The sequence below is a fragment of the Bubalus bubalis genome, chromosome 23 (genome assembly GCF_019923935.1).
Source record: "Bubalus bubalis isolate 160015118507 breed Murrah chromosome 23, NDDB_SH_1, whole genome shotgun sequence".
Taxonomy (NCBI): Eukaryota; Metazoa; Chordata; class Mammalia; order Artiodactyla; family Bovidae; genus Bubalus; species Bubalus bubalis.
Window position 1 is genome coordinate 19,546,209 of NC_059179.1, and position 23,683 is coordinate 19,569,891.

General features: G+C 54.9%; 1 protein-coding gene across 2 annotated transcripts; it reads right to left on the reverse strand.

The window, feature by feature from the left end:
- Window positions 1-774: 774 nt before the first annotated feature.
- LOXL4 (lysyl oxidase like 4) lies at window positions 775-23,226 on the reverse strand. Of its 2 annotated transcripts, none has more exons than XM_045164144.1 (15): window positions 23,099-23,226; window positions 18,320-18,634; window positions 17,310-17,494; window positions 16,216-16,421; window positions 14,193-14,231; window positions 13,814-14,033; window positions 12,734-12,917; window positions 12,422-12,576; window positions 11,524-11,691; window positions 10,309-10,471; window positions 7,438-7,681; window positions 6,263-6,378; window positions 5,138-5,274; window positions 4,667-4,778; window positions 775-2,060 (listed from the first exon to the last, which is right to left on the reverse strand). In XM_045164144.1, the coding sequence occupies exons 2-15, from the start codon at window positions 18,597-18,599 to the stop codon at window positions 1,990-1,992; spliced, it is 2,280 nt and encodes a 759-aa protein (XP_045020079.1). In that variant the 5' UTR covers window positions 18,600-18,634; window positions 23,099-23,226; the 3' UTR covers window positions 775-1,989. The 2 variants fall into 2 exon arrangements, with proteins under 2 accessions (XP_045020079.1, XP_045020080.1); XM_045164145.1 differs by having other exon boundaries at window positions 23,072-23,203.
- Between the last annotated feature and the right edge of the window lie 457 nt (window positions 23,227-23,683).

Sequence of the window (23,683 nt, forward strand, 5' to 3'; positions counted from 1 at the left end):
AAGCTGTGGGTAACCTCCGTGCTGGAATCTAGTCATCAGTCACCACACGCTCCCCTACCAGCCACACATTCTTTGACAGACCATTAGCTGCATGTGTGACTATAATGTTGTTACTGTTTGGGAGATGTTTGCTGGATCCAACAGGAAATCAGTCCTTCCCTTGTTTATCTGAACTGCCATGCCAAAGTGTAACGCTCCCTCTGCCCAAGGAAGGAGATGAGGAAGTTAAGAAGAGGGGAGGTAAAGGAAAAGAAGGAAGAAAGCTCTTCTTTGTATTCACAGAGGATATCCCAGGGCAGATATCCCTTTCTACTCCCTGAGGAGGGGCAGCTCTTGTGTGGGGTTGGGAGCCCTATGGTAATTCTGCCCCATCTACCACCATTCGCTTCAGCCTTGCAGCCTTGGTTGTAGAAGTTTACCATCTTTGGACTTTTCCTTCTTTCCTCCTCCTGCTCATCCGTTAACCTTTCCAGCCCATGATTTACCATGGAGCCTAGGGAGGGAATTGGGAAGCAGTGTGTGCGTGCGTGCGTGCGTGCATGCTAAATCGCTCAGTCATGTCTGACTCCTTGTGACCCTAGGGACTGTAGCCCTCCAGGCTCCTCTATCCGTGGGACTCTCCAGGCAAGAATGCTGGGGTGGGTTGCCATGCCCTCCTCCAGGGGATGCGTGAGTAGCACGTGCGCCCCACACATCTTAAGAAACCAGGTCACTGGGAGTGAAAAGGGGTAGAGGTATGTGCTGGGAACTGCCAAGAATCACAGCCAGCCTTGCTTTGTAGCAGTCCATAGTGAGCAACCTTTATTGGCATGAGGGCGTCAGACCTGTGAAGATCATCTCTCAAGTGTGTCCAAGTGGAGACAGGATTAAGAATCATGTCCAAGAAGATCATAGATCTTAACCTCACCTGAGCAAGAGCATATCACAGCCACATCGAGCAGAGATGGTGGCCTTCCCTAGGTTTAATCCTTAACTAAATTAAATCTCCCCCCTTCTGACTTCTCCATAGCCTAGTCTTCACTCTACTAGACCTGTCTTCTTTTTCCTGCAGAGATGAGTGGCCTGTTTGACAGATGTTCGTTCCACTTCAAAAATTTATTCAATGGAAAGTTCAGTCCCGAAACCTGGGGGACTCGACATTTAGGCCAGTCCTGAGATGCACAGTGATCTCGCTTGCTGGATTTATGACAAGTATTTTTCCCTGGCAGAGACCCTGGCAGCAGCTGGGGTCTACGTTGCCCCAGTCATCTTTCTTTTGGGCCTTCTCTTGCTGCTCTGCAGGAAGGCTGTATCTGGCCACTTCTGTGAATCCTGCCCTGTCTCAAGCACTCAGGAACTGGTGATTTGGGCCCATCAGGAGATAAGGGGATGCCTAAGGCCTAAGCCTCCAAGGACATTAGAAACAGCCCATATGTGCAGGAGGATAAAGGTAAGGACACTGAAGAACAGACTCTTGAAGAGCATGACAGCTGAGTTGTAAGTGTGGACAGATCAAGCAAGGGACTCAGTTCACCAGATTCTCTGCCAGGTGTGACTTTGACACAAGTTGTGTCACTCAGAGCTCCTAGCAGAGAGCTGACTCCTCCTCTTGTATTTTGGCCCTCCTCTGAGACATCTGCAAAGCACCATTTAGATGGGGAGCCAGGCCACAGTCCATTCCTAAGGAACTGGTACCTCCTGAACCAGGAGCTCAAGAGCAAGATCCTGGGAAGACCAGGTCTCCTTAGACGAGAGGAGCTCAGCTGAACAAAGCCTGGAGGCCATAGTCTAGAGACCAGAGGCCCCCAGGAATCAGACCCAGAGCCATCCTGAGGGAGCGGTGCCATTCTGGTTTGGTGATCTTGCCATCTAAAGGCTTCCTGAGCGGGTTCCTGGTGCCTCTTGGCGCTGGCCCCTTTCCCTTTGCGTCAGGGCTCGGTGAAGGGCATGGCTCCAGTAAGCTGAGGTATCTGGTGTGTGGGCAGCAGCTGGGAGCGTGCGGTGACGGCTTCAGATGAGGTTGTTCCTGAGACGCTGCTCCTGCTCCTGGTTCAGCTCCGTGTTAGCTCGGTATGAGTCCCCTGTGGACCGAAGGATGACAGGTAAGTAGCTGACCTCACCAGAGTCCCATCCCCTCACTGACAACTTCACAAACACCAATACATCCTGTCTGGCTTGGCCTTTCCATTGGGTTAGTCATGGGCACGGACAACGACCCTTTTAGAGAAATAGATGCCGACAGGTGCCTAGCTGCAGGAACATGGGAAAGAAGAGGCTATCGAGTGGGAAGGGTTGTGCTGGTCACTCTCCTTGCTCCCTCCCCACATTCATTCTCTATCCTCCTTTGTTCTCTCGGAGCCCTGGAGACCGGAGCCCTGGTGACTGCCTCACCCTGGCTCCCTCCTCTTCTGGCTTCTGGTTGATTTAGCTCAGTGGGAAGCAACAAGAGACTAGAGGATCGAAGGAGGGAGAGGTTGGGCCATTTCCTCCCCTGCCCTGCAGCAATGGTCTCCTGCGACTCCGGCCCCTCCAGCTCCTCCTTCCTCCTCAGCACAAGGGTTCACCTGGCTCCAGGGCAGCCTTTGCCTGCTCAAGCCCAAAGTGATAGCAACATTTCCGTCTTCCTTATCCCTGGATATCTCAACATCCTCCTCTCCCTAGTCCTGCTCACACCTTTGTATAGTCCTCTCATTAAGTAACCTCATACTTGTACCTGGTGCGCCCTCTGTTTCCCCGCAAGGACCCTAGGGGGTCGGAGCTGCGCTGTTTCCTTCCTTCCTTGCTCCCCTGGACCCTGTGCAGCCTGCCACCAGTGTTACGGAGCCTCTGCCTCCACGTCGGCAGCCTTAGGTCTCTGGGCTCCAACTCCTAATTCCTCTCCTGTTCCTGTCTTGCTTAATGGCAGCAGAATCTATTCTAGCCACAGTTTTCAAATCCTTACTCCTCACTGTCTTCATCCACTGTCAGAGTTATCTTTTGAAAACATAAATCTGATTTTCTTGCATCCTTGACTGAAATTTGTTATTGGTTTCCAGAAGTCCACAGGATAAAGTCCATTCTCTTAGCAGGAACCATCATAACCCTCCCTGCAAAGAACACTAGTGGGCTTGGGTACATAGCCCTATTTTACAATAGAGAGGACTTCTGAGTGGAAATTTCTTCACCGTCTTAAAGCTGGAATGTGGTGGAACTGGATTTGGTGCCCAGTAAAACCTGAGGCCAAATGCTATGCTCTTTCTCCTGCTCCTCCCCTCTGACTTCAGTCTCCTCTCTGATATCAGCACAAATGTCCCTTCCTCTGGGGAACCTTGGGCTTCCCAGGTGGAGCTAGTGGTCAAGAACCTGCCTGCCAATGCAGGAGACGTAAGAGATGTGGGTTCGATCCCTGGGTTGGGAAGATCCCCTGGAGGAGGAGATGACAACTCATTCCAGTATTCTTCCCTGGAGAATCCTATGGACAGAGTAGCCTGGCAGGTTATTGTCCATAGGCTTGCAAAGAGTCAGACACGACTGAAACAACTTAGCAATGGGGAATCCTGACTGGCCCCCAGGCTGCTACTTAGAAAGCACTCTGCTTGCTCAGCCTCAGTTCACAGTGGTTTGGGGTGCTCAGTAGGACTGGGGTATCCATCTGCATGTTTGCTTACCCTACCTGAAACTCAGCTCTGCATTTTACTCCTGCTTAATTTCCCAGAGCCTGGCACAGTGTTCGACCCAGAGATAGGTCATAACCCATGTTTGTCGACTAAATGAATGAGTCTGCTCCTCCCCCTCTGTGCAAAGTGTGGATGTGAATGCACACACCCCACAGCAAATGCAAGCATTTAAAGGTTGAAGACAGAGGAACTGCTACCTTTCTTTATGGGCAAGCGGGGCAACCACCTCCTTGCTCTGGGGTGTATCTGCCCCCACTGGATCATTGCGTCTTTGTCTGAAACTACCAGTTCTGCAAGCATCCAGAGCCCTATTCTCCATGTAAGCAGGGATCACAGCTGGAGGTAGCGGCACAGATCTAGGGGACTTTTACATTTGCCTGTGAGGCAGCAAGCCTGGGATGGAGACAACTAAGATCCTATGAAAGGAAAGGGAAGAGTAACAGACTGGAAAAGGGAAATCCTGACTCGGCTTGAAGTAACGGGAGAGATTCCAGAACAGATGGGAGACTGCATTTTCAATCCGAACAACCTTTAGGATAAAGAGGGTCATGGAAGTAGTTAGTGGGTGAGGTAGGTGAAGTCTGTTCTGGAAATCTACCTTCTATGAAGCTATCAAAGGACATTCATCTCTGTTCCATCCCCAGCCTGTACATGCACACCCTGCTTGCACGCAGGGATGCTGAGGGTCTTCCAGCACCCAGGCTTGCGTGGGGATGGCCGCATACACGCACACTCTGCACGCAGGGATGCTGAGGGTCTTCCAGCACCCAGGCTCACGTGGGGATGGCCGCATACACACACACCCTGCTTGCACGCAGGGATGCGGAGGGTCTTCCAGCACCCAGGCTCGCGTGGGGATGGCCGCATACACACACACCCTGCTTGCACGCAGGGATGCGGAGGGTCTTCCAGCACCCAGGCTCGCGTGGGGATGGCCGCATACACACACACCCTGCTTGCACGCAGGGATGCGGAGGGTCTTCCAGCACCCAGGCTCGCGTGGGGATGGCCGCATAGTGGCCTGCAGGTACCTGTGTGGCAGTTGTGCAGCCAGACCCGTTGCCCGTCGTACTTGCAGCGGCACCGCATCATGTTGTTTGAGAAATCTGACTCTGCCACCTCGAACTTGGGGTTCACGACCACCTGGAGTGAGAGAAGCATGGGCTGAAAACAGGCAATTTGGCTTCTGTGATAACCTTTACATTTCATGCAGTCTTGGTGAGGTGTGTTGGTATTCCTCATTAATCCTTACAATCACCCCAGGAAGTAGGCATTAATGTCTTTTTTTTTTTTTTTTTACAGATGGGGACTGAGTTTTGACTTGCCCGTTGTTCCTTGACTCAGGACTCAAACCTAGGTCCTGGATCCTGATTTTTTTTTTCCCCTACAGTGTAGCCCCTTCACGTGCCAGACATGTCAGCGATCCTATTTATAAAGCTCTTCCTTCATTTGACCTCAGAGAGCTTTCAGAACATCTGAAAGAAATGGAGAAGCGCCCTTACCTGGAAGATGTAATCCCCAGGGCCCACGTCTGTGATATCCACCCACTGGCAATCAATGTCATGTCGGTAGGTGTCCCAGCAGCCAACGGTCACTCCCTGTTCCCCAAAGTTGGCACACGCATAGCGCCTTTGCAGTCCTGTAGGGGAGGGTGCTGGTGGTGACTGAGGCTCTCAATAGGCGCTCGGGACAAAGTACCTGTTAGGTCTTTCACACCCTTCAACGTTTAAGCCTCATACCAGCCTTGCCAATTGACTGCAGTCAGACTAGGGCCCTGAGCTTCCTAAAGATCCTGCCTATCAGAGCCAGGAGTCCTACTAACCACGAATCCAGCGCTGTACCAAAGTCCATCTGTGACAGAGATCATTTATTTGGATGCTCTAGTGAAAATTCCTGTTGGCCTAGGAAATGTGAATGGAAGGTTGCAGCCCTCTATGCTAATTCACTTGTCCATCCAACCTGGTGTTTCACCATGCCCTTTCTAAGGGCTACGAACTATGGATATGCAAATAGGAATCAAAAATCCATCTCCTCAAAGGATCAGCAGAAGTGAAACAGGTGAGCAACTATTATCCAAAAAAAGCGTTAAGTATTTTAAAAGTGGTACACAGTACACTGGGCTTCCCAGGTGGCTCCGTGGTAAAGAATCCTCCTTCCAATACAGGAGATGTGAGTTTGATTCCTGGCTGGAGAAGATACCCTGGAGAAGGAAACAGCAACCCACTCCAGTATTCTTGCCTGGGAAATCCTATGGACAGAGGAGGCTGGTGGGCTACAGTCCATGGAAATAGTCTGACACCACTTCATGACTAAACAATAATATACAATATGCTGGGAATGCAGAGGAAGTAGAGAAGGTAAGAAATTCATCTTTATTTGTTTTTTGGTTGTGCAATGCAGCTTGTAGGATCTTAGTTCCCCAACCAGGGACTGAAGCCAGGAATGAAAGTACAGAGTCCTAACCACTGGACAGCTAGGGAATTCCCGGAAATTTGTCTTTTTGAATCGCCTCGAATGCTGACTGTTGCCAAGCCCCAGCCTCCAGATGCCTAAGGCTGTTGAGCAGGACAGAGGGGTCCTGACCCCAGTGGGGCCGGGGGAGGACATGCAGACAGGGGACCACGTACCTGTGGGGCAATTTGTGTCCTCTAGGCAGAAGCTGGCCTTGTGCCCCTCGGCCACCTTGGAGCCATTGAGAGTGAGGAGGTCGTAGTGGGTGAAGACCTCAATGCTGTGGTAGTGCCTGCGGAAGAGGCAGGGCCGTCAGCCTGGCAGCAGCAGGAGAGGAGCCGGCAGGGAGCAGGGAGGCACCAGGCCCCATCGTTACCCAGAGAGGAGCGTTATAATAGCAGGGCAGTACCCTTCTCCCTCCCAAACCCAAGATTAGTATGACCCTACTCTCCTGGCACTCCTGCCAGGCAACCAGACAAAGCTGCCCGCATCCCGCAGGGTCTCAGCCAGGTGAGGCGAGGTCAAAGCTCCAGGAGATGCTGCCTGACTACAAGGCCAGAGCCCTGCAGGTGGAAGGAAGGGACACGACCAGAGACTAGCCCAGGAGCGGAGCTGTGGAGCGTGGAGGGACGCTAATGCTGCTCCCTGCCAGCCTGGGCCCAGATGGCTACCATTGTTTCCAGTCCAGTTCTAATGACAACTCCGTCCATGCTACAGGGAAAGATGCTTATTATCTCAGCGAAGTCGAGTCCCAAAGTCACTGCCCGCTCCTCTCAGCTTTCCCCACCCACGGCTATATGAAGAAAAAAAAAAAAAAAAAACACCCTTTTCCATTCTGCCTTTGTTGTAGACAACGTCTCTCCTTCTGTCGGGGCTGGAAGCTGCTGATAGGAAAGAATGCTCCTTGTCCCCTTCCAGCACCAGCGGCGTTTCCTTGCTCCTCCTTGGGGGCCTCGCTTTGCTGCTGCAGAAATCAACCAGCTTTTTCTGCAGAGCTAGCATCCTGGATGGGATGGCTATTTTGGGTCTCCAGGTTTCTAGGAGTCCCCATTTCACCTGGCTGTTAAAGACAAGGCTTAAGGTCCCCAGAGAAATATCCTTCTAACAGAGACCAGCTCTGCTGGTGAGGACCACTCCACAGGATACCACAAGGCAGGTGCGAGAGCAATGGAAAGGCCAGGTGATGCTCGGGATTCCTCACTGCCTCCTGGAGGCAGGGCTGGCAGCATGTCTAGGAAGGAAGGCTCTTTCCCTGAGCTCACACCCACCCCTCCCAGGAAGGACCAGACTGGTTGGGTCTCCACACCCTGGTTTTGGCCCCCTAAGGGCTGAGGCCCGAGCAGGCGCTCACCTGTGGCACTGGTGCCAAGTCCAGCTGTGGCGCCCCGTCTTGGGACGGAAGTCGGCCCGGCCCAGGTTGTGGATCTGTGAGGAGAAGCGCAGCAGACGCCGGTGTCCGTAGGGCCAGTCCATGCGGTCCGCGGACTGAGACAGGCAGTTCTCCTCGTGGGCGCAGTACAGCAGGCTGAGCGGGCGGTCCTCCAGGTAGGCCGTCTCCTGCACCAGCTGGGCGTTCATCACGAGGTCCGGGGCACCTGGGCACCGTGGAGACACCAAGGTGAGGGAGGTAGCCGGTTTTGCTCTCCGGCCTAGGGGACAGGCTTGCCTCCAGATTGAGTGCTTTTGGAGGAACCAGGAGAGTAGGGCGGTTTAGGAGTCAGAAGATTTCCCTGGTGACTCAGACGGTAAAGTGTGTGTCTGCAATGCAGAAGACCTGGGTTTGATCCCTGGGTAGATCCCCTGGAGAAGGGAATGGCAACCTATGTTGGTATTCTTGCCTGGGAAATTTCACGGACAGAGAAGCCTGGTGGGCTACAGTTCATGGGGTCGCGAAGAGCTGGGCACAACTGAAGCGACTTAGCACGCAGCACGCATTAGGAGTCGGGAGATGTGAGTTCTCCTAACAGGAGAGATCTATCACCTTAAGCTGGGAGGCTGCTAGCGTCACAGTGGAGCTTGCTGGCTTCGTAGCTAGACTACCTGGGTTCCTGTCTTGGCTAAATTTCTGTCTACACCACTAAGGGGAATTGCTTATCCTTTCGTCTATCATTTTCCGCATGTGTAAGATGCAGATAATGAATAATATGAGTGTGATAGTACCTGTAACGTGCTGAGACCATGGTGTGGCCCGTGGCAAGCATGAGTGACGTAAGCTAGCATTGCTTTTGTGCAGTATACCTTTGCCTATAAGCCTGGCTCATATAACCTCTCGGAAGCTCTGCGGATGCCAGGCTTGTCACCTCAGTTCTTTCTCTAAGCCTCAGTTCTTGTAATGTGAGAGGGAGAGGGCTGGAGATTGCAAGAGTTCATCTCCGAACCTGGTCCTGGGCTCTGGTGTTCTGGACCATTCTGCTACATTTTCTGAGACTGTACTTCCTCCCGGGCTCCTCTTCTACCCTGATGGCCACCATGGGTGTTCACACCGGGATACTGCGTGCCCTGGTGCATGGAGTCCACCGTGCTGGAGCCTGCATCTCCACAGGCTGCTCAGTGCCTCTCCGGTTCCCTTCCTGTCACAGGGGCTCTTACCCTCCTCGGAGCCACCGTGCCGTCACCACGGTCCCTTGTGTGTGAGTGCAGAAATGTGGAGATCCACAGCTTTTGCCTTGTACCATCGAGAGAGAAAACTGCCAATTCTCAATGCTCGTTCATGCAAAAACTGGGTTACAGTTTAAATTTGGGGCGGAGCCATCGCTGACAATGGTGAGACGGGAACACGGGTTTATTTTCAGTGAATGGGCATCAGGGTGGGAGCTGGTTTGCTGGATGATGTCTGCACTATCACTAAATGCTCTTGGAATGCCCGAGGTATATTTTGGAGACGGACAAGGGTATGCCCATGGGCACACCCTAGAATTTCTGAGGAAAAGGACTGCTTTCAGAGAGAAGAAGAGACGGTAAAGGCAAGAAAGAAATAAGAAAAATCACAGGGGAGAGTTGGGGACAACCACAGGGATGGTGCATTGGCTGCTTGTGCTCAGCCGTTGTGAAGTATCAAATGAATTCAGGAGGATTCCTGAAGGAGGACTCCATCAAGGGGCACAGGGTCCCAGGAGGGGAGAGAGTGGGGAGCTGGCCCCTGGTATGCAGGAAACTGTGGCTGGAGTCCCACTTGGAAACCCCATCACCCTGCAGGGGAGGATGTGCTGTAAAGGCTGGCGCTCTTCCAATGAGCGCTGATCAGAGTGAAAGTCCTAAGCTTGCTGATGGAGCTGAAGGATGTCTTGGCATTGCAGCCTGGCTGGGAAGAAGGTCATGCAGCCACTTGGGTTGGTGGCAGCCTGCAGCCTCTGGACTGGATAGAGTTCTTGGCCCAGACCTGGTTGGCATATGTCACACAAAGGCTGCTACCATAAGAATCTGGGGGTGTGGGGTAGATGGATGCTTCAAAACGGTCTTGACCTAAAATAAAGCCTTTTGGGTAAATCCCACAGCTCACTGTAAGGCCCACGTGTCCTCACATTTCTATACCCTCTACAACAGCTTTCAAACTCTTTTCTTACTACAAACTACAGTAAGAAATATGCTAATATTTTATGTTGTGATGTGCATGCATGCTTAGTCGCTCAGTTGTATCTGACTCTTTGAAACCCCTGGACTGTAGCCCTCCAGGCTCCTCTGTCCATGAGATTTCCCAGGCAAAAATACTGGAGTGAGTTGCCATGCCCTTCTCTAGGAAGAAAGATCCTTGCTGGATCTTCCTGACTGAGGGACTGGACTCGAGTCTCCCACATCTACTGTACTGGCAGGTGGATTCTTTACCACTGAGCCACCTGGGAAGCCCTAGGTTGTGATACACAGATATAATATCAAGAGAAAAATACTATCCGTACTAAATGTAACATGTTGTTGCTGTTGTTTGGTCATGACACAAACACTGAAAAACACTGTTGTGTATCCTCACATTGCAGGTACTGTCTTAATTCTTACATTAACCCCATGAGCGGGGCACAGCTTGTTTCCCCATGTGGCAGGTGACCTGGCCACACGTGGCAATAACAGAGCTGGTGCTCCACATCCAGCCCTCCCTCCACTCCCAACCCTGGGGCCTTGGAGCTGGAACCAGCTCTCAGGGCCCTCCCTGAGATGGGATGGGAGTTGCAGGCTTGGCAACCTAGAGGAGCCACGTCCACCCATCCCACTGGCCCCTCCCGTTACTCACTGTCTGTGCAGGAGACTCCGGCTGAGAAGCGCCCCGTGCCGTGGGAGCAGTGCACTGGCCCGTGCCTCTGACACTGCTGCAGGGCCAGCTCTGTGCCTGAGCAACGCACCCCGCTCATGACCACTTCTCTGGCTCCCGGCGTCCCCTGCCAGTACCAGGTGTCCTAAGGAAACAGCCAGCATCCCCCAGTCAGGGCTGAGACATGCTCTTAGAGTCACCTGACTCCATTTGAGGCTTGGACCCCGGCCAACCACGCTCACCTAGCTGTGCTCAGCCTTGGCCTGAAAATCTTTAGTGATGCCACTTTGGACCCCTCTGGTATTAGAAACGCCTTCCATGTATGAGGGCAAAATCCACTGCTGTGGCTTCCACCACTGGCCTTGTTCCCATCACTCTCCCTGATTGCAGCCCTCAGCTGTTTGAAGATGATGGTCCTGGTCCCTTCCTGTCCACTCAGACCTGTCCCATTTCCTTAGCTGTTCTTCATACAACCCTACATGGCCGGTTGTGCTCAGGGTTGAGCCCAGTTCTCCAGGGTGAAGGGTGCCCAGTACTGCCAGGCAGGCCACTGCGGGTGAAGCTGAAGCAGTTTCTCCATAGCAGCCTTGCCCCAGGCCTCTTGATTTCGTTTCCTTGATATCTTTTGAATCTATCCACCTGTCTCCCCCAGGACTGCCACTAGCCCCGTCCAAGCCAGCAACATTCTCAGCTGGGCACCTGCAATAGTGTGCTCCTCTGTATTCACAGTAATCCCCACCCCAACAGTTTGCCAACTAGCAAGGAAGAAATCTTTTAAAAAAAATCTGCCTTGCGGGCTTTGAATGGTCTTGCTCCTGCCTCCTCCTCCACCCTCACACTTCACACAGATCGATCACTCTAGAAGCCGCACTCCACCCCTGATTTCCTCAACCAAGTCAGGTGTCCTCTGGCCACAGGGTCTTCACATGGGCTCTTTATTCCTCCCCCACCTCATCTGGCTTATGTCTGCTCATCTCTCAAGCAGATACAGCTGTGTGCCCGTTGTATGAACGTTTTAGGAAAAACCGCCTCCCCCACGTGACTGTGTGGGGACGGACTGCTCCATGAGGCAGGAACTGTGTCTTGTTCACCACAGGATCGCCAGCACCCAGCATTCACTGGTGCATAGTTCCACTCATAACTAACTGTTGAATGAATGAATGAAGGGTCAGCAGCTTTAGCATGGCAGAGACCTACCTTGATGGCATGGCTGGCAAAACCCAGGCCAAGCTGTCGACAGGCCACCATGGCTTCGCTGAGGCCCCAGTGGTCACTGCACACGGCCCCCCAGCGCTGGACGCCGTTCACCTCCACCTGCACCTCCACCACCCCCTCCTCGGGGCTGCGCCCACCAGCCAGGCGCACCTGCAATGGTCAGGGGTGTGTGAGGAGCAGGGCCAGTTTAGGAGGGGGAGAGCGTGGGGCTGCTGGCTGGGAGACCTGTCCAGGCCAGCTCACCACGCAGCCCTGGACATGACACTCCCCTTCTCTGGGTTGCTCTCCTCTGTAAAGTGAGGACATTTTATTGGATAGTCCCTAAAGTCCCTGCCCGCTTGAGAAAGTTGACTCAGAGTGCCTGCTCCCAGGCCTTGCCTTCCATCTACCTGAAATCCTGCCATTGATGATGACTCCCTAATTGCCAAGTGCTTTCATATCTGTCGTCACATTCACAGTGACCCTCCGGGACAGCTGACCCCATTTTACAGAAGAGAATAAGGTCAGAGACAAGAGAGACTTGCCCGCAATCCACATTAGCATGATGCTTGAACTCTGACCACTCCCTGGTGCTGACACCCTGCAGCCCTCTGCCCATGGGCCGCTTCTCTCTCAACTTCATGGGGGACCTGAGCGGGTAGGGCAGGCGAGCCCATCTGCCTGAAGTCAGTCCCCTTGAGCCTCTGCCATCTCTGAAGGCCAAAGCCTGGCCCTGAGGGGAAGCAGGCCAGGCCAGGGGAGACTCACAGAGGAGAGGGCAGTCCAGGCTGGCTCCAGGCAGGCTCTGGGGCCCAGAGCGCTAGCGGCCTCTCACAAACCCTCCCCACTGGCTGCATGCAGTGTCCGGGGCTATCTCAGGGCTGCCCAGCCCTGGGCTCACCTGGTCCTGGAAGCCCATGTTAGGGATGTTGCATCTCACGGCAGCATCATTGTCATGTTGGCAACCATTCTGGGAGCCTTCCAGGGAAGGGCAATCGCTGAGGGTCTGCTCATATCCCCTGCAGCGAACTTCACTCAGGTGGATGGGCCCCAGAGCTACAGCGCAGAGTGGGCAGAAAGGCCGTGTGAGGCTCCATCTTGGCAGCCTCACCCCTACGGCAGCTGCCCTGGGCCCCAGCACCCTGGGACCACCAGGGCATGGACCAGCGGCACACCCAGGCTCTCCCACCCCACCCCAGGCCTCCTCACTCACCCTGGCCCAGCTGGGCCCCAAAGAGGGCCTCCCGAGCAGAGCCGAAGCCGAGTTGGCGGCACACGACGCTGGCGGAGATGAGGTTCCATCCGTGGTCACAGACGGTGCCCCACTGGCGGTTCATGAGCACCTCCACCCGGCCCTCGCCCACCTGGGCCCCTGAGCGGAGGCGCACCTTCATCTCCTGCTGGGAGAACACCCGGCTTCAGGGAGGGTGAGGAGGAGGCAGGCATAGGGGCTGCGCCCCTTCAATTCAGGCAGGGCCAAGGACTGGCGTTCTAGTCTCATCTCTGACTCCTGCAGCCATTGCCTTGAATAAGTCATTTTCCTCAATCCTCCCCCTTCCTCAGTAACAAAGAAGCACCACAATAATAGTCATACCAAATTCATAAATTGTTACGTAATAACAGTAACAATAAAGGTAATAACAAATTCCAGCCTCAGGAGTTGGGGTTCCTGGGCTTCATAACCTGCCACCTAGTCGCTAGGCGAGTCCCTTCCTCTCACCCAGTCTCACTGCTGCTTTGTCCTTTGGGACTGAACCTACAGCAACGCTTCCCCAGCAGATCTGTGAAATGATTTTAGAGACCTGCGGGCACGTGGTGTTAATGAAACGCACGGTGGGGAAGTCATTTCCGTTAATTCTCTCCCGTCCCTTCCTGCACCGTGAGGAGACCCTCTCACGTGGAGACGTCGGCCTGCAACGCCTCCCGAGCTCTTGGTCTTTGCTTTTATAATGAGGGCCAGGCTCGGGCTCAATACCTTTGGCCCTCAATGGGATGCAGCTACAGTGTAATTACAGTTTTTATAGTTACCTTCTATTCCTGGCCAGTGATGTCAGCTTTCCATTTATGGTAGGGTTATAAATGGGCCCTTTTAAATAAATCCCAAAGTTCAACCATTCTGGGACTTGCTCTCCTCCTGGTCTGAACCAATGTCCCCTTGATGAGGGGTTCGCCCCCCTCCTCCCCTGCCTCTCCTGGAGAGTCCCCTCCCACGAGTCAGTCCCTCCCCACGGAGCAGGGTCTTGTGAGTGGGGCCTGGGCCTCCAGGCCTGCGGGCAGGGCCCTGGGGACCCACCTCTGTCCTGGACTCCTTGCGCCCTGGCTTCGCCTTCGGAGGACGGAAGCGGGGCCCTGCCACACAGCTGACCACAGCATGCATGCCACCCGGGCAGGCCGGCCGCAGCTTGCCCTGGGCTGGTGCCACCTGCACCTGGCAGTTGGCCATGTGGGGCTCTGTGCCCAGGCAGTTGACACGGTGGATCCAGAAGGAATTCTTCTTCGTTAGGCTCTTCAGTCTGGAAGACAAGCTAGACTGAGGGCGGAGAAGGGGTGCTCAGGACTCTGGGAGGCAAGGCACCGGGGAGGGGAGAGGGGCCTGGAGGAGGGGAAGGGGGAGGAAGGAGGCCCTTCATGCCACCTCGTTTGCACCCTCCCGTGAGGGCACTACTCCTTACCTAGAGTTGGGGTCCTTCATCTTTGAATCCCAGGCTTTCCTGGAGGGGAGCAAACAGGTGGGGAGTGGAGTGGGTGCAGAAGTCCCAGCCCTGTCACCCTGGCTCCTCAGAGCTGTGCTTGACTTTGCACTGGACTTCACAGTTGGCACACTTGTTCACAAATCTGATTTCAATGCTGAGCTTCGTCACAGTCTGAGAGGGTGGCTGCTCCACAGATAAAGACGATCTCCACTTCACAGCGAGGGAAAGCAGGGCCCAGCAAGGTCCCTTGACTAAACCCAAAGTTGGGTCCTCTCTGCACCGGGCTGCCCAGGGCAGGAGGTTCCAAGCTTGCCCTTTCCCCAGTCTATTTGAAGGGCAGCCTTTAGGGAGCAACCCCATGATAAGGGGCCCAGGCAAAAGTCCTCTGGGGACAGGTGGAAGTTGAAGGCCTTTCTGCTGGGGGCTGCCCACCCAGAGATACTGAGGCTATAATCAGGGCTGCCTTCCTCATGGGTGGTAGGCAAGTCAGCCAGGCCCAGATGTGCAATTACCAGGCAGCAGGGAGTCAGGGACCCAGACCCCAGTCATGCCCAAGGACAGAGCCACGTGGCTGGTCTTGGAAACTAGGGTCAGCTAAGCCAGAGACACAGAGAAGAACAACTGATTGGGGATGGGTAAGGGTAGATGACTCATGTCCTGTGGGAGATGAGAAACATACGAAGCGCTCACTGATCAGAGCGGGTAGAAGCCTGACTGGTAATCATTTACAGGCTGATGCAATCTTGTGACAGGTCTGTCACATTTCTGACAGAATATTTTTATGTCTCCTCTTAAATGCCTCCCCACCCCATGCCTGGTTTACACGCAACCCAATCAGAACCTGGCTTACATCCCAGTTGAGGAAATTCGCTGGGTCAGGGTTCAGAGAATTCTCTGCGGATTGGATGACTGAAGCCTGGATGCCCTACCAAGGACCTGAAGCCTGTTATCAGCAAAGCTTAGACCGGAACCCACACCATCTGTCCTTGTGGGCAGCACTGTATCTTTACTGCTGCTGAGTCGCTTCAGTCGTGTCTGACTCTGTGCGACCCCATAGACAGCAGCCCACCAGGCTCCCCCGTCCCTGGGATTCTCCATGCAAGAACACTGGAGTGGGTTGCCATTTCCTTCTCCAATGCATGAAAGTGAAAAGTGAAAGTGAAGTCGCTCAGTCGTGTCCGACTCTTCGAGACCCCATGGACTGCAGCCCACTAGGCTCCTCCACCCATGGGATTTTCCAGGCAAGACTACTGGAGTGGGGTGCCATTACTCAGGTCTAATTTTCTAATCAGGACATGGTTTTACATACCCTACTCCAGTACTCTTGCCTGGAGAATCCCATGGACGGAGGAGCCTGATAGGCTGCAGTCCATGGGGTCGCTGAGGGTCGGACACGACTGAGCGACTTCACTTTCACTTTTCACTTTCATGCATTGGAGAAGGAAATGGCAACCCACTCCAGTGTTCTTGCCTGGAGAATCCCAGGGACGGGGGAGCCTGGTGGGCTGCCGTCTATGGGGTCGCACAGAGTCGGACACAACTGATGCGACTTAGCAGCAGCAGCAGCACATTTCATTTTGGGAGTATTCTGTGCTACAGTCAATTCTTTCTATCTGATTCGCAAGTACAATGTTTATTTTCTGACTTTTTCTAGGAGTTTCCCAGGGCCTGAAAATTCATCTTCACTCTTAATTATTGAGAGATCTATAACCCCAGAAATCCAGGGACATTCCTTGGCTGGGCCTCTTTCCCTCCCAATCCCAACACCTACTGAATGTCCTCCTATAGACCCCACTCCTGCCAGTCTCACTGCAGTCTGCAAGGTCCCAAACATATGCACACAGACACAAACACACACACAAATACATGCATGTGCACACACACGCATGTACACACATGTGCACAGACATACACGGGCGCACACACACATGCACGTGCACACACACTCAGCCACTAGCCCGCCTCCTGCACAGCCCTCCTACCTGTAGTGGTGCCTTCCTACCTGTAGTAGTGGCTGTCGACAGGTGCCTCGCTCGGGAAGCCCAGCATGCCGCACACCACCCTGCTGTTGTTCTTGGTCCAGCCCTGGTCACACACCTGCCGCCAGTGGCCCTCGTACTTCACCTCCACGGCTCCCTCGGTCACCGGGCTCTGCCGCTTGGCGCTGGCGAGGATGGCCTTGAGCCGCACCTCCTCCAGCCGCCGGTCCTGCAGGATGTGTAGTCTCCATGGGCCCCAGGAGTCCTGCTCCTGCTGAACCTGCTGCAGGTCTTCACATGGGAAAGCTGGGGCTTGGAGCACTTAGAGATCATGCCACCCAGCACCCTCATTGGACGGGATGGAAACGGAGGCTCAGAGATGGGGAGGCAGGGGCTGAGGGCCACACAGTGAGTATGAGGCAGAAGCTCGGTTTGTTTAGGGTCCTTTCCTGAACCCCAGAGAGGACCAAGCAGATCCACACCCTCCCTGGGCTCAGGATGGGAGCCTTTGGAGTTTGGGAGGCTTCCATCGGGCACAGGGGGACCTTCTTCATAGCACCCTGGGGAGGACAGAGGATGGACACCGACCAGCTGCTTGAGACCACAGCAGGATCCTTTGGCCCTTGAGCCCCCCACCCTAGCCCTGAATGACTTAGACCAGTGTGGAGCCGCCTGCCATGGCCGCCCCAGTCAGTGGGCCTGGGCCAGCTGTCCTCAAGCTGAGTCTACCCAGCAGCAGAGGGTAAGAGTCAGAGACCTGCCCTGCCTGCCCCTGTTGTTTGGTTTGAGCTGTTTTTAGCTCCGGTTTGTTTGTGCCCGGAAGACACAGCAATTGTGGCCGGGCCTTGTGGGTGAGGCAACCCCCTACCCTCTCATGGGGAGCAGCTTCAGTGATTCCCGGCAGGCCCAGCCTCGAGTCCCTGCCCGCCCACCTCAGGCTGGGGCCCTGTCCGTGCACCTGCTCCAAGCCACAAGCAGGTGTCGGGGCCCCAGGGGCACTTCCCAGCCTGTTCTCTGCTCCCTTTCCTCTCCCTCCTCCTCCTGGCTCATCACCTGGAGGCCTTCCATTCCCTGGCCACGCCCTCAGCTCAGGCAAGGGCCTGAACAGCCTCCTCACCTGGGGCCCGAGGGCATTGGAGACCCTCTCAGAACTGTAGCCACGCTGGCGCTGGCGCTGGGGATTGCATACCACTCCGACGTCCTCTGAGTGAGTGCAGTCACTGACACCCCAGCCGTTAGACCCGCACTGGTCCAGGGAGCTCTCTGTGCCCACACAGTGCACATTGTCCAGCCAGATGGGTCCTGTAGGGGGAGGATGAGTGATGCTTGGGGACAGGCACAGAGAGGTAAGTCATGGGCTCTGCCTTCTGGATAGGATCCCACTTTCCTCTCCCAAAATCTGAGTGGGAAATGGGGGTGGGAGAGAGGAGTTAGTTCTCCTGGGAGCTTGGTATCTACAACCCTGCCTACTGCCTCCTCTCAAAATCAGATCCCAATGAATCTGCTTTAGGAAAATGCCAGGTAGGTCTAGCAATCAGGTCTATCTGTTCCCTCATTTATCCATCTAGTCTTCACCCATCAGCATTTGCTGAGCACCTATTGTGTGTGATTGGCTTCCTTGGCGGCTCAGCAGTAAAGAATCTGCTTGTAATGCAAGAGACGCAGGAGACATGGGTTCCATCCCTGGGTCGGGAAGATCCCCTGGAGGAGGGCATAGCAACCCACTTCAGTATCCTTACCTGGAGAATCCCCATGGATAGAGGAGCCTGGGGGGCTACAGTCCATAGGGTCACAGAGAATCGGACACGACTGAAATGACCGCACACATTCTATCATGAGTCTACCACGTGGTAAGTGCTCAATAAACATGGCTGGAATGAATGCATGCACACATGCATTGTATGTAATTGCTATGTTCAGAGAACTTAGAGTTGAGCGGCAGTGATGGTGGCAATGGTGATGGCCTCACCGCAAATGAGAAGGCAAGGGTAGGGCAGGTCGTTTGAGCTGGGTATTAAAGGATAAGTGGGGGTCTCATCTGTTCTGTTGGAGTCTCAGGGAGCCCGCCCCGGAGAGAAGCCCATTGCCATCCCCCTGTCATTCTGCAGGGCAGCACCAGTTACTCACCCTCCCCTGAGCCATACTTGGCGCTGTGGGCCCAGGTCAAGGCACCCTCAAAGCCTAGCTGGCGGCAGGCCACTGTGGCCTCCTGAAGCGCGAAGTCGTCATCACACACGGTGCCCCACTGACCCTGGTGCAGCACCTCCAGGCGGCCCTCCTCCGGCCTGCTGCCGGGACCCACCAGCCGGAGCTTCATGGTGCCCAGTGACTGTGGCCTGCTGGGAGGGGCCTGGCCCAGCAGCAGGAGCAACGGGAGCAGGGGGAGGGCGGCTGGTAGGAACCACATTAGGGTGACTTCAAGGGCAGCTGGAGTCAAGGCACCTGGGGAACAAGTAAACATGACAATGATCACCTCTGACCTCAGGCCTCTTCTGCTGGCAGAGACAAAGGGCAGCCTGGGCTCTTCCAAGTGTGTGTGTGTGTGTGTGTGTGTGTGTGTGTTGGGGTGTTGGGGTGTGTGTGTGTGGTGGCACAGATTGAGTCTGGGCTCTGAGATTAGTCCATCTGGCTCAAACCCAGCATTCCTTGGCTGTAAGTTTAGTTTTCCTGAATCTCAGTCTCCTCATCTGTAAGGTGACGGTAGTAATCCTTACCTCCCAGTGTTGCTGTGAGTGTTGAATAAAACACTGATAAAGGGCTTATCATGAGCCTACCACATGGTAAGTGCTCAATAAAGAGCTGTTTTTGATGTAGTCTCCCATAGAGGAAGGGGCTCCCCAGATGGCACTAGTGATAAAGCATCCGCCTACCAGTGCAGGAGATGTAAGAGATGTGGGTTCAGTCCCTGGGTTGGGAAGATCCCCTGGAGAAAGGAATGGCTACCCACTCCAGTATTCTTGCCTGGAGAATCCCATGGACAGAGGAGCCTGGCAGGCTTCAGTCCACAGAGCCACAAAGACTTGGACACAATTGAGCGACTGAGCATATGCATGTAGAAAGAGGGGTCCCTAAGGGCTAGACTATTCAAGCTGGAGGAGGTATAGGATATTTGGTTCAACCTCCTGACTCCAGAAATAAGGAATTAGGACCTAGAGAGTTTAAGAGACTTGCCCAAACCACACAGCAAGCTCCACCTCTAGGAGGCGCATGATTTGTACATTGAGTCAACAAACATTTCTGGAATATTTGCTTCAGGCCAATGATCAGGCCAGGTGCTGGGACAAGAAGTCGTGTCAAACACTACTCTCTGCCTCATGAAGCTCAGAGATGAGGAGTCAGGGAAGGCTTTCAGAGAAGGGACATTTAAACAGGGCCTTGTTGGATGAATAAGAGTTCTCCTCCATGGGAAAGGGGAAAGAATAGGGAAGAAAGAGGGAAGGAGGTGAGTCTGTGCAAGAGCAGGGAGTGACCTTTCTTAATCCTGTACTGCAGTATCAGCGACTTGGAGGGGACCAAGGTGGAGGGACAGGCTGGGGCCAGAAGATCAAGGGCTGTGTGCACCATGTGGAGCGTCTGCCCTTCATCCAGTAGGAAGTGAGGGGTCATGGGAGCATTTGAGGCAGTGACCAGACATGGGAGAGGGCCCCCATGCCCAGGAGGCTAAGGTCAGATGTTCTTTGGGTCCCCACAGGGGACGAGTTGGGGGCTGGTCCTCCCCGCCTCATATGTTAGCAGCCTCGGTCCTAGTTAGCAAGGTTGGGAGGAGCACAGAGAACAGTTACGCCCAGCTGCAGCTGTCAGAGTGTCTGCAGCCACCGGTGTTGAAGCTCCTGCATGGCCAGCTCTATCGCTGATGGGCAGCCAAGGCCAGCCCAGAGGAGCGGATGGACAAAGTTTGGGTCCTTGGCTACTTCTTTAGTGCTTGAGTCTTAAAGGGGCTCTTTCTGGGGAGAGTCCCCCTTCTTCCATGGCCACTGCTCTTCTTGGGGGCGGGGGGATTCCATAGCTGGGAATTCTCAGTAGGGAGGGTCTTACGGGGCCTCCTGCCCCTTCCTTCCCCACAAGCTAGTTTCTGGCTGAGAATCAGTCCTTATTCCTTCCTGCACCCAGGCCCATCTCCTTTAGCCACCAAGCCTCCTGCTTTGGCCAGCCCAGTGTCGGGGGCAATAGGCACCTAGAAATGCACAAAAGAGCTCAAGAATGAAGCTCCACGGGAACAGGGACTTTGTGTTGCACCCCCAGAGCCCAGAATAGTGCCAGGTATGTAGCTGGCAAGTAAGTATCTGCAGATTTGAGGATGCGAGGCGGCATAGCACAGTGCTTAGGCAGGCAGACTGGGGGTGAGGCGCCTGTGTTCACATCCCACCTCCAATGGCTGTTTTCTGGGTGGTCTTGAGCAAATTATTTAGTTTCTCCACAGAGAGGCCACAACCTCCCCCTCTGTAAAATGGGGATAGGATTCTTGTGAAGATCAAATGCATGAGTACATGTTAAACCCTTAGAAGAGCAACTCTCAATGGTTAGTTAGCTATTATTAACAGCAACTGAAACAGCTATACTATAGAACCCTTGTCTAGGTTGGTCCCAGCCCCTCCCTGGACAAAGAAGGACTGGAGGGGGTGGCCCCAACTCCACAGCAAGTCCCCAGTACCAATACCCTTCTTTTCCATACTTCTTCTGACACAGACTTAAGAGGGGTGGGCCTCTGCTGAAGGACCCTGGGTGCTAGAGCAGCTCCCTTTTTCTTCACTCAGGAGCCGGTGGGGGTCCCCATTGGCTGTCACCACATGCAGAATGCTCTCCGCTGCCTGGGATGCCCCACTCCCTCGTCCGTGCACCCCTAAGGAGGAGGTGGCCAGCTAGGGACTGAGCCAAACCAAAATCACCATGGGAGAATTGAGCTCCGGGCCCTCCAGCTGTGATCTCTTATGTCCCAGAGGTCACACTGGGTCTGGCCTAAAAGATGACCGTGCTCCCCGACAGCAGGAGTCAGGATGTGCCTCATTTTGCCACCAAATCATGTGACACGAATCAGAGGCTCTCTTTTCTCTGAGACGCAGGTGCAGCCCCTCTAAAATGACAGGGGGCACTGGACATGCTGTGGGTCATCGGTGGGCTGGGCAGGCCTGTTGTGTGACTGACATCCCTAGAGTACTGGAGGCCGCATGAAAGGCTGTGGGCAGCCCTGGGCCAACAGGCTCCCTCCCCTCCAAGGAGCCTCTGTGGGGACAGGGGTGGGCCTCTGCTGAAGGACCCTGGGTGCTAGAGCAGCTCCCTTCCATGAAAGCCCCCCAGGAGGTGGATGGGCAGTAGCAGGAACTGGGTCAAAAAAGGGAGAGTCCAGCCTTCCTGCCCACTGTAGTTGTCTCTGCAGCTTTTGCTCACATCACACTTGTCTACTCATGTTCCCCAAAACACATCCTCTGTCTCCCAGTCTCCAAGCCTTTGCTCTCATTGTTGCTTCTCCCTGGAGTACCCTTTCCCTCTAGCTCAAATTGCTAAATTCCTACACATCTTTCCATACCGGGTTCAAAGGCTACCCCTCCATTAAGCGCCCCCCACCCTGCCCAGACCCCAAAACTTCTTAGCACTTGGTGTCTTTGCTTCCTGTCCCCACAACCCAGAGGACTGTCTCCCCACAGCTGTTCCCGCAGCACTGAGCACAGAGAAGAGGACCAGGCTGAGAAGCCTCTTCAGAGAAGGAAGCAGCCTCCAAAGTGGTAGTGCTTTTCCCAAGTGAAGAAGAGAGAGGGTCCGAAGGAGGAGAAGGAAGGCTGAGAAGGAGAGGAGGTTAACAATAAGCTATCATGATGATTATACATTAAAAAATATTTATTGAACACATCTCCACTTGACAGATGGGAAGATGAGACCCTGGGACGCTAAGTAACTTGCTCAGGCAGGATTCAAACCCAGGCATCATGGTTCCAGAACTGGGCTCTCAGAGAAGGATGAACATGGAAGGAGGCAGAGGAGGGAAAGGAGGCAGGGAGATGAATGAAATTCCACCCTGCTGCTGGTTGATTTATGACCCAGCCGTGGTGTGAGGGCACTGGGCTGGGTGCCAGTGCTGAGTGCAACCAAGTGACAGATCCAGGATCCTGCCAGCTTGAAGGAGACAGGCACCTGAACCAGGTACTGCCAGGGGCCCCTGGCACCTGGCTTGACCTGGCCCTGCTAGGGGGACTGAAAGTGCCTGAGGGTATTGAGGAGAGAGCGCTGGGGTGGTATCCTGGTGGGAACCAGCCTTGGGAATCACTAAAAGCTTCTTCTCTAGCTCTCTGTGGAGGGGGTGAGCCCCCCACCCCCACGCCCCAGCCCTGATATCCTCCCTGGGACCACTGGCTGTGGCGGCCTGACACAGTGCAGACGAGTGTCCACGTGTTCTGGCATAGGGCCTGTGAGTTTGAAGCCCTCTGCTACCTTTCACCTCTCCCTTCCAATCTGCAGCCCTGGGCAAACCCCTGGGCCACCCCAGCACACTCAGTTTTGGTCTGTTTCCTCCCAGAGTCCGGCTGCACTCCGCCTCTGTGTCTCCTAAGTCACAGGAGAGACATCTGAGCCCACCTGCCCCTTCTCCTGCCCCGCCCCCAAACCGGGGAGAGAAGGCCAGAGAAATGCTTGGACTACACGCAGCGTGTCCAAAAACAAGACACGCAGGCACCCGAGGCCGCAATGCACCACCCAGGGAGGGCCTTGGGCCAAGCTCCCCAACTTGGACACTTCCACTGGCAACAGGTTGGTGAGCGACTAGGGGGCTAGGCTCACTGTCCAGGGGACCCCCATCCCTCCCATTCCCAGCTTTCAGGAACCCTCAGAGACTTGCAGACCCCCCCCAGAGAGACAGAAGTCAGGCAGACAGGACAGCTAGAGACAGACCTGGCCAGGCACCAGGCAGGGGCTCACCGGCTGGAGCGCGAAGTTGCAGGGCTGGGACCTGGACTCCGCGGCCAAGCAGCGCTAACCGGCCTCCTGGGCGCCTGGGGGCCCTTTTATCCGGCTGCCGCCCGCGGCGCCCCCACCCCGCCCGCCGCGGAGGAGGCCCGCAGGCCCCGCCCCCGGGCGGACCTGGGCTCGGCTGGAGCCCCGCCCGGCCGGTCTGCCCCTCCGAGGGCTCGGCGAGTCCAGACCCCGGACGCGATCCAGTGCGGCCCGGCGCCCGCTGGCCTGGGAAAGCCCGGGGTCGCGAAAGTTGAGGGGGTCGAGGAGCAGCTGTTTTCCGTGGAGGGAACTGGCACGCTGCAGCAGGAGAGATTGTGGGAGGATCGGAGTTCCCGGGGAAGGACAGCGGCGCAGCGCCAGCGGGAGGCCGAATCCCTCTGTGGCCTCGTGAGTCCTCGTCGGAGGACTCACAGCTTCCTTCTCTGCAAACCCGGTGGTACACCCAACCCCAGGGCTGACCTGGGAATTATGTTCAGTGGATCTCAAAGGGGACTGTCCCAGGGCCGAGTCCCACCAGCTTGGTTACTTAGGACAACGCAGATTCCCTTC